The sequence below is a fragment of the Hirundo rustica genome, chromosome 2 (genome assembly GCF_015227805.2).
Source record: "Hirundo rustica isolate bHirRus1 chromosome 2, bHirRus1.pri.v3, whole genome shotgun sequence".
NCBI lineage: Eukaryota > Metazoa > Chordata > Aves > Passeriformes > Hirundinidae > Hirundo > Hirundo rustica.
Window position 1 is genome coordinate 8,866,781 of NC_053451.1, and position 10,857 is coordinate 8,877,637.

Genomic DNA, 10,857 nt, shown 5'->3' on the forward strand with positions numbered 1-10,857 from the left:
AATCAAATCTTACCACACTGGAGAGTGACTACTGAAATTCATAGCATGCATTTTATTAAATCTGACAAGGGCATGATCTCTTGTTCTGTTCTGGTTTTTCTTTTGTTTGTTTTTTTGTTTTGTTGTTGTTGTTGCCTAACTTTCTGCACTTTTGTTACCCTGTTGTCCTTTCCTACAATGGATAGAATTTGGTTAAATAATAGCAGTTGGGCACACCCTTGTTTACTTGCTTTTTTAACCTGGAAGCATAACTCTGGTTGGTTTATTTGTTTGTTTGTTTGTGTGTTGGGGAGGATGAAGCCAGAAAGCCCTATAAATATGATTGCTTAGATTCTGAGAATGTGAAACCTCTAAGTGAGATAGAACTGAAAGTAAGTTTTGATGTTTGAGATGTCCTAGCTACTGGATGTCTGGGAAAACAGTTATGTGACCAGCTGAAGGTCACCTGCAGCCAGACCCAGAGGTCAAATGGAATGTTCTGTCTCACCCCAGTGTATGGTTCATCCCACACCTGTACCCCTCCCCTGAAGTATCAGGTATCTGTAACCCCATTGGCCCAAGTCTTGTTCCAGCCCACCTTGAAGCCCCCTTATCAGGGGGCTGCGAGGGTGGGTTGGCCTCTTTGCTCTTTGCTCTTTGCCCTCTCCCTCTTTGCCTGGCACTCTTCCCCGAGGACTTTGCTCTCTTGGAATTTCCTCTCCCTTCCCCCACTACCTACCTCTCCCTTCCCCCACCTTCCTAGGCCTTGCGACGAGCTGCAGCCTGGCAGCTCGTCGCAAGGCCTCATATCCTTTACAATAAACCTCACCTTCTAAAACCCAACTTCAGAGATCTCTCGTCTACATTCATCCACACCGTCCTGGAGTCCACAGCAGAGAAGTTATTTCTACATTTGTGTTTTTCGTTTGTTTGTTTGTTTGATTTTTTTTTTTTTAAATCCCCAACAACCTTTTAAAAGTGTTATAGCTCTCTAATCCCTCAAATATCTAAATAATTTTTCATCTTGGAATCTAAGGCTTTATGAATTTACTGGCAGCCGTCTTGTCTCACTCTTTCAATGTTAGTTTTTTCTATTTCTCTGATCATATACATATCTCTTCTGGTTGTTTCAAATCCACTTATTACTTATTACTAGCAAATATAACAATTTCACATTCTTTATTCGTAAAAGCTTGTCTAAAAAAATTGCATTGTCAATATATATATATTTATCCTTGCTCTGATATGACTTCCAGTCTTTTTTTTTTTTTTTTTTTTGTTCTCCTCCCCTGTTTCTTCTGGGTCCAAATATATTCCTCAAGGAGAATGTTTAAAAGAATAGCTTTTCATAAAATTACAGTTCTAGAATTTTTTAAAGCTTAAAAATGCTGACGTACTATGTGAAAGATGGCATTTGTTCCCCAGGAATATTGACTGTAATACTCTTGGCTTTCTATTTCAGAAACCTTGAAACATTACATGTAATTATTTTCAGCATTAGTTTCCAAAGCCTTATGCTCTGCAACACTATAATCCTATGATGCAGAGGGAGGGAAGGAATGTTTAGATCCAGCACTGCATGCCAGTATGAAACGACAAGAGGTAAAATACAGTCCCACTGCCTGCTGAGAACAGAGGCCAGAAAAATAAGACACCCTTTGCCCTATATTTATTCTCTGTAGAGTTCTCTGAGAGTCTGTAATCTGCAGGGCGATTGGAGGCAACCAAAAGATACAGCTTTTTACTGTTACATCCTAAAACTATAGGAGGAAAATTCTGTAAATTTTTTCATATACTTTAGGTAGGTTGAAATTACTTATCTAAAAACTTCTGGAAGTAAACATGAGACTAAAAGCCAAACACATTTGAAATAGACTTCCTGTTGGTTCATATTAGACTGATTTGGAACTATGTACTTAAATGGACATTCAGTTAATGTCATTTGCTTATAATTTTTTAAAAAGGATTTTTAAAAAGGATTCATAATTACATCATGAATATTAGCCATTACTGAAAAGATAATCTAATGTAGGGGGTTTATTTTGAAATTTTAATTATGATGCCTTTATGTAATTTTAAAATATTTCGGCACAAATCTTGGTGTTTGTCCCATTTTATTTAATTTTAAAAAAAAATATCCTGAAATTGGCAATATTTGTGCACAATCAGGTCCAGTTCATGAAAAATAACTCTTTTGGAAGCAATGACGTTGTAGTGGTTTTGCGTTTGCCAAATTTAGTGTAGTGGTCCTAATGTTTATTCTCTTTCTGTGGGAGAAAGATTAGGAGAAAAGCAAAGCAGGCTCAATAAAACAAATAGTTTTATTGACACACACTGAAAGAATGGAAAAATACTTGGGGAAAAACACTTGGGGAAAAACTAAAACAAAACAGAATGAATCTCCAAAAACACTCTTCCCTTCCCCTACAAACTGTTAACTTCCCTACAAAACAACATAAAGAGACAAAACCTGTGATTTTCAGTCAGTTTCACCATTTGAAAATAGTCTTCCACCAGTCTTTAGGAGAGGAGTCTCTCTTAAAGTCATGGATCCCACTGACAACCTAAACCAGTTCTCTTGTGTGTTTTAACTGTCACAAAAACAGCCGCCCGGGGAAAACTGCTTTCGTGACCCCTCCCATTAGCAGATTCCCAAGCTGATTATGGGTCATGGGTCTTGAACTCTTGCATACTGGGGTGTCAGCTTTTAAAGATGAGTAATTCCAAAGGCAAAGGATTCTTCATCTCAAGGAACACAGGTATCTTCTCACTTCTTCATTGGTACAGAGGGCTTCTCATCTCTATCTCTGTTAAAGCATCTTACGGGATTAATATCACTTAGTCCATCACAAACACCTTTGCTCAAATGCACATACAAATCTGAACAATAATCTCCCTAAATGCATATCTTTCCCATCATTTAAAGGGTTAATCTACATATAAAGTTAATTTCTATGGCTCAATAAGGATGGAATGACAAACTCCTCAACTCCCTGTCCCAACAGTCTTTTCACTCTCGCTTCACTGACTTCATGCTGTTTCTTCTCTATGTTCACTCTGTCCCTTTCTTTTCTCTCTCAGGGAAGGGTTAGGCCTTGGAAGTTTCATTTTGCCAGGAAAGGGTTAAATCTGCCCAGAGTCTTTTTCTCTCTCACTGCAGCTCATGGTGTTAAGATTTTCAAGGCCATGCTGGTGGCAGGGGCAGGAAGAACTCGCTGAAAGATCAGAGACCAAAGGACCCATGCTGTCCGGAATCAAAAAAACCCAGGCAGGATCATAAATGCCATTTTTTGTCCACCCCTCAGCTTAAATCATGGTGGGCCCCAGCCCAGCCAGGCCCATAGCTAGTATCAGGGGCCCGGCCAGGCCTGCCCAGCCCCCCTTGCTGGCAGCAGATGGGGCCTGGAGGCACAGCCCAGCCAGGGCTGCTCCTCTGAGCCCGGGTAAGCCCAGCCCCAGCCACCCAGCCAAGATGGTGGGGCCCAGGCTGACCCCTGGCTGCTGTACGATGTTACCTTTCTCTCTGGCTGACTGGAAAAGAGACTGACCTGCAGGAAGTCAGGGTTTTATATGTGTACTGCCCAAAGTTGCATTTGACATTCTCAGTGGTCAAAACGGATGTCAATATCCCAAACTAAACTTCTGATAGGTCCCTGTCCTTTCTAAAGCAATTCCCAGGTTCTGACAGGGAGAAACTTTCTACATCTTCCCTAACTAAAACTAAATTGTGCCAACCCATGACAGCAGTGCTTTGTTAGAATATCTTAAACCGAAGTGTTATGTCTCAAAAGTTTTACTAAGTAAAGTTAAATTCAAAGTCTTTGAAAGAATGGGATACAAATGCCATCAAAAATATCTTAATTCAATAATGAGGGGAAATCACTTTAGAGGAAAACATTGTATATAAAAATACCTATAGATGGTTTAGATTTCAGTTTATAAATGCTTGTGGAACCTGACTGATTTTTTCCTTATTGTCTTCTCTTTCACATGTTTTTTTAAGAAGTACCTTAGATACAGAATTTCATGTGTAAAGCTATTTTGTAGATTTATTTTCCTTAGCAAAAGCAGTGAGGATGGTTTTTACTCTCTGTATTGATCACTTTGATGATAACTATGTTAGTAAAATGAGCTAGTAGGCCCGCAGAGTAGGTTTTCTATTCTGATGTCAAAAGCACACTTTAGACAGTGAATATTCAAGGCAGACTGGGTGAAGGATACTGTTTTAAAAAGTAAATGTTGCTTTTTATTTAAAAATTAGTATTGCTCCATTTTCAAATGTTAGTAAAGCTATTAGGTTTGCACAAGATATTAAGTACTCTTCTTCTGCTCTAAACCCCAAAATATTAAAAAATGTAGGCAAATGGATAAAAGTACCAAAATAACACGACAATAATAATCAGAGATCACGATACAGAAATCCCTAAAGAAGGAAAAATTAAAACTTGGATTTGTGAAATTTCTATCATAAGCAGATCTAGTTGCACGAGAAAGTAACTGTAAAATCTGATGTGCTTGTTTATGAAACAATACTGTTGAAATATATCTTCATTTTTTAGGAGTTCTGAAATGTCTTTTTGAACTGGGGAAAAGAGAAATTTTACTGATTGAATCGAAAGAACAGAAAAAGGAAATTAACATTTTCAAACATATTATTTGAACATAGCACATAATCTTATTTCTATTAAAATTATAATTTTTAATCTGTTCTAATCCAGTTTGGTTTTCCAAATTAAAGCAAGTCTCTACAGAAATTCATCCTGGTTTGACAGAAGAGGGCAGTATTTTTTTACAATTGTGCATGGGAAATATGAATATTTAAAAATCAGTCTCTAGAGAGTATTTTGAGCCAATGTATTTAAATGTAATAAATGCCTTCTGAATATGAAACTTAGTAAATATAATGGGTAATGAAAAAGGCAACATTACTGTTACTTAATTGTTGTCAGAATTTTACTGACCTAAGGAACAGTATGGAACCTTTAACTTACTACATTTTTGTGTTCAAAGATGAAATCTATGAAACAACATCTTAGGTTGAAAATGGTAAAATGATAAAAAATTAAGCCTAATACTACTGGTTTTTTTGAATGTACTAAGGATATTAGCATAAAAAATTGCTTTGCAGTAACTCATGGGAATCAGTAAGGATAATCTTACATTATGAGTTCACGGAGCAGGAAAACTAAAAAAAAAAAAAAAATAGGATCACAGTTTATTAATGAAATAAGATAATTAAGTATGCCTTTTACTTTAAAGCCTTTGACTAAATCCTGGCTGATTTCAAGCTAATTATTTATTTTATTGGCCTTTTTGCATAGTGATGCTTGCCAAGTCTGTGCCTACATGATTGACGTATTACAATATCCTGAGTGGTTTTATTTATTTATGCGCAATATAATACTACAGGGACAGGTTTCTCCCTTCCCTCCTCTTTCTTGACAAAACCTTGCCCTAAAGCTCTTTCTTCCCTTTATTAAGACTTTGCTGTTGTCCATGAGCATTTTAATACAATAGGGGATGGATGAACCTGATAGCTACTTTTTGGGGAGTACTGAATTTCTCCATATCTCAAACATGAGGTTCATTCATATGGACATAGGGAACCAAATTTCTCCAATGTGTAATGAAAGTGACTGTGTAAACAGGTATTGAAATTTGTGATGTTTCATCATGGAAGCAATGTCTTCTGTCATTTCCACACAGACTTACAATATTGCTGCCAGCCTCATTAGTTTCTTGTCCAAAATAAATCTTAATTCTAAAAGAGTCCTAGGAGTAAAATGGCTGTGAAGAGAACAAAACAAAAGTTTTATTAAACAACTTATTAATGAAAAAGGAAAGGAGTTAAGGATAGACAAAGCATTTAGAAGTTACTTATTTTCTTGCTTTTGTTTTGTAAGTCTGTTCGCTTTCATTCTCTGCCTATTTCTCAAAAAAAAAAAAAAAAAATTTGATTAAATTCAGTATCTGGGGAAGTGATTCTGCAATCCACACACACTTTCCTGAAAAAGCAGTACCACAGAAAGTGTTGGTACAAGAGTCTCTCAGTATATTCCAACTGCATGAAAAGAATCCTGCTGTAGTATTCATCTTTTCCTTCCTCTGCTGCTCACAAAAATACAAGGTGAAAGCTGCAGCTCCACTTGGAGCAAGAGACAGTCTATCAATCCGCTACATGTGAGCTACCAGAAAAGTCCTTACATTTTTTGGAATATGAATTTTATGTAGCAATATCTTGACTGCCTTGACAAACAATGAGCTGAAGGGAGAAATTCTACGTCCTACGAGTGATAGCCCAAAAAAGCCTTTTCTAAAGCTTGGTGATGTTTTTGGGGTTGTGGAAGCAGCAATGGAGACAGAGATTCACCTCTGTGTTCTTTAAGTGGTCCAATGTATCCTAATACAAAATTTCTTTGAGATACAGGTTCCTCAAAGTTTTCTGACGAATTTTATGCTTCAAATGTCAGCATTCTTAGTTATAGAGATGCTTGTCAAAGAACTCAGAAAAGGAGATAATATGCAAACTGATAAAATGAAGCATTTAAAAATACATATGTGGTGGTTTCAGGCAGATTTTGGGAGAAACCCTCCCACAGGCCGCCCTCCCCTCCTCCAACTGGTTCGGGAAAAAAGATTTCCTCAGAGAGAAGTGGAAAAAACCTGTTTATTAAACAGGCAAAGCACTCCCAGCACAACACCCGATGACAAGAGCTTCGTGCCGCTTACGGAGGGATAACAAACTTAAAGAAAGTCTCCTCTTGAGGGTCGTCACTGTGCTCCACCGCTCCGTCTCTGCTGACGCTGGGAGAAAAGGAGATGTGCAGGGCTGGTCTTGGTGGGGTGGGTCCCCTGTGGAGGCCCCCGGTGCTTCCCCAGGTCCTTAGTCCGGAGAGGTTGGAACAGTTCCGAGGAGAGGACAAAAAAAGCAAAAAGGAAGGAAAAAAGGACAAAAAAAGAAAAAGAAAAAAAAAAAAAGCAAAAAGCTAAAAGCTTCAGCTATTCTACAGCGTCTAACTACGCTAGCACTAAACTAACTAACTGCCGGGGCAAAAAAACAACAGAGCTTCTTTTGTCTTGCCGTGTTCCAACTCCCCCGCTTCAAGGTCACTCCGATGAGCAGGGTTTTCCTGGGGAAAAACAAACCGCGCTTGCCCTCCCCCCTGCACCCAACAGACGATTGGGGATACACAGTCACCCCATGACATCTTCCACCCCTTATCCCCATATCGTTGACTTACAGACAGAACCAATATATATTCCACATAAAACTTCCATCCATTCTCCCCACAGAAAAAAAAGAATACAAGCAATACCCTCTCACTTACACATTTCCTTCTATTTCATTCTGCGTGGTTTAATGTACAGACAATGGCAATAACATTCAGCAGACAGTGATGTTTGTAAATGATTTTCACCCAACAATCAGATCTCCCTGAGGTACACATCGTGTTGTTCCATCTTTCTGCATTATCCACCATGTGCAACCTGGTCCCTGAGCAAAGACAACCCCACGAATGGGTTTGTCTGAACTTGAGGCAGACTTGATCCACACTGTCTTCCCTAACAGACCTCTGGCATGCACCACTGGGACTTTATCTCCATCTATTGTATGCAGAGGCTCAGCCTGCGCAGGGCCTGCTCGGTTGGTGGAGCCTCGGGTGTTGACCAACCAGGTGGCCTTTGCCAAATGCTGCTCCCAATTCTTGAAAGATCCCCCACCTAATGCTTTCAATTGGGTTTTTAACAATGCATTGTGCCTCTCCACTTTGCCTGCAGCGGGTGCATGGTAGGGAATATGGTACACCCACTCAATGCCATGTTCCCTAGCCCAGGTGTTAATAAGGCTGTTCTTGAAATGAGTCCCGTTGTCTGACTCAATTCTCTCGGGGGTACCATGCCTCCACAGGACTTGCTTTTCAAGGCCCAGGATGGTGTTCCGGGCAGTAGCATGGGGCACAGGGTAGGTCTCCAGCCACCCCGTGGTGGCTTCCACCATTGTGAGCACGTAGCGCTTGCCTTGGCGGGTTTGGGGAAGGGTGATGTAGTCAACCTGCCAGGCTTCCCCATACTTATACTTGGACCATCGCCCGCCATACCATAGGGGCTTCACCCGCTTGGCCTGCTTGATGGCAGCACACGTCTCACAGTCATGGATAACCTGAGAAATACTGTCCATGGTTAGATCCACCCCTCGGTCTCGGGCCCACTTATAGGTGGCATCTCTGCCCTGATGGCCTGAGGCATCATGGGCCCATCGAGCTAGGAACAACTCTCCCTTGTGTTCCCAATCTAAATCAATCTTTGAGACCTCTATTTTTGCTGCCCGATCTACCTGCTCGTTGTTTCGATGTTCCTCATTAGCTCTACTCTTGGGGATGTGGGCATCTACGTGGCGAACTTTCACAGGTAGTCTCTCTACCCTGGTAGCAATGTCTTTCCACTCCTTAGCAGCCCAAATTGGTTTCCCTCCACGCTGCCAATTAGCCTCTTTCCACCTCCTCAGCCATCCCCACAGAGCATTGGCTACCATCCATGAATCGGTATAGAGGTAGAGCCTCGGCCACCCCTCTCTTTCAGCAATATCCAAGGCCAATTGAACAGCCTTGAGTTCTGCAAGTTGACTTGATCCACCCTCTCCTTCAGTGGCCTCAGCAAGCTGTCGTGTGGGGCTCCACACGGCTGCTTTCCACTTCCGGTTCATCCCTACAATACGACAGGAACCGTCAGTGAAAAGGGCATAATGCGTCTCCTCTGCTGGCAATTGGTTGTATGGTGGAGCCTCTTCAGCCCGTGTCACTTGCTCTTGTTCTTCATCTGTGAGGCCAAAGTTTTCACCCTCAGGCCAATTGGTAATTATTTCCAAAATCCCGGGGCGATTCAGTTTACCCATACGGGCGCGCTGCGTAATAAGAGCAATCCACTTGCTCCATGTGGCATCAGTGGCATGATGGGTGGAGGGAACCTCCCCTTTGAACATCCACCCTAGCACAGGCAGTCGAGGTGCCAGGAGGAGTTGCGTCTCTGTACCAATCACCTCCGAAGCGGCTTGAACTCCTTCATAGGCTGCTAAGATTTCCTTCTCAGTTGGGGTGTAATTGGCTTCAGACCCTCTGTAGCTTCGGCTCCAGAATCCCAGGGGTCGGCCTCGAGTCTCCCCAGGCACCTTCTGCCAAAGGCTCCAGGACAGGCCATTGTTCCCGGCTGCTGAGTAGAGCACGTTCTTCACATCTGGTCCCGTCCTGACTGGGCCAAGGGCTACTGCATGAGCGATCTCCTGCTTGATCTGGGCAAAAGCTTGCTGCTGCTCAGGGCCCCAGTGGAAATCGTTCTTTTTGCGGGTGACCAGGTAGAGAGGGCTCACAATCTGACTATACTCGGGAATATGCATCCTCCAGAAACCTATAGCACCTAGGAAAGCTTGCGTCTCCTTCTTATTGGTTGGTGGGGACATCGCTGTAATCTTGTTGATGACCTCAGTGGGAATCTGCCGCCGTCCATCTTGCCACTTTATTCCCAGGAACTGGATTTCATGAGCTGGTCCCTTAACTTTACTCTTCTTGATAGCGAAACCAGCTTCCAGGAGGATCTGGATGATTTTCTTTCCCTTCTCAAACACTTCTGCTGCTGTGTTCCCCCACACAATGATGTCATCGATGTACTGTAGATGTTCCGGAGCCTCACCCTTTTCCAGTGCAGCCTGGATCAGTCCATGGCAGATGGTGGGGCTGTGTTTCCACCCCTGGGGCAGTCGGTTCCAGGTGTACTGCACGCCCCTCCAGGTGAAAGCAAACTGAGGCCTGCATTCTGCAGCCAGAGGAATGGAGAAAAAGGCATTAGCAATGTCAATTGTGGCGTACCACTTTGCTGCCTTGGACTCCAGCTCGTACTGGAGTTCCAGCATGTCCGGCACAGCAGCGCTCAATGGTGGAGTCACTTCGTTCAAGGCACGGTAGTCCACAGTCAATCTCCATTCTCCGTCAGGCTTGCGCACAGGCCAGATGGGGCTGTTGAAGGGTGAGTGGGTTTTGCTGACCACCCCTTGGCTCTCCAGCTCACGGATCATCTTGTGGATGGGGATCACAGCATCTCGAGTTGTTCTATACTGTCGGCGATGCACTATTGAAGTGGCAATTGGCACTTGTTGCTCTTTCACCTTCAGAAGACCTACAGCAGATGGGTTCTCTGATAGTCCAGGCAAGGTATTCAACTGCTTAACACCCTCTGTCTCCACAGCTGCTATCCCGAATGCCCACCTAAATCCCTTTGGGTCTTTGAAATACCCATTTCGGAGGAAGTCTATGCCCAAAATGCATGGAGCTTCTGGGCCAGTCACAATAGGGTGTCTCTTCCACTCATTTCCAGTCAGGCTCACATCAGCCTCCACCAAAGTAAACTCTTGTGAACCCCCTGTCACCCCAGCAATGGAAACAGATTCTTCCCCCACATGTCTTGATGGAAGTAATGTGCACTGCGCACCAGTGTCAACCAAGGCCTCGTATTTTTGTGGTTCTGATGTGCCAGGCCAACGAATCCACACAGTCCAAAATACACGGTTTTCCCTAGCCTCTACCTGGCTAGAGGCAGGGCCCCTCTAAGCCTGGTTATCCTTCTTTCCTTGAGCATATGTCTTAGAGGTTCCTTCAAGGGGGTCGGACATGTCATCGTCATCATACCTGGCAGTTCGGCTACGGGCAACTGGAGCCGCTTCCCTTTTGGTGGAACTCCCTCTTTGAGTCTTGACTTCCTTCAATTCACGCACCCGTTGTGCCAGGGCAGCCGTAGATTTTCCATCCCATCTGTTCATATTTTCTCCACAGTCCCGCAGGAAGAACCACAGCTCAGCACGTGGAGTGTATCCTCTCTCCCTAGCCGGGG

General features: G+C 42.7%; 1 protein-coding gene across 1 annotated transcript in view; it reads right to left on the reverse strand.

Annotated features, from left to right (window-relative positions):
* LOC131378484 (uncharacterized) overlaps positions 1–8,835 on the reverse strand; it is a 170,400-nt gene extending 161,565 nt beyond the window's left edge. Inside the window, exon 1 of the mRNA XM_058419211.1 lies at positions 6,681–8,835. Coding sequence (XP_058275194.1) covers positions 7,394–8,683 — 1,290 coding nt within the window. The 5' untranslated portion in view covers positions 8,684–8,835 and the 3' untranslated portion in view covers positions 6,681–7,393. The remainder of the gene's footprint in view (positions 1–6,680) is intronic.
* Positions 8,836–10,857: the final 2,022 nt, after the last annotated feature.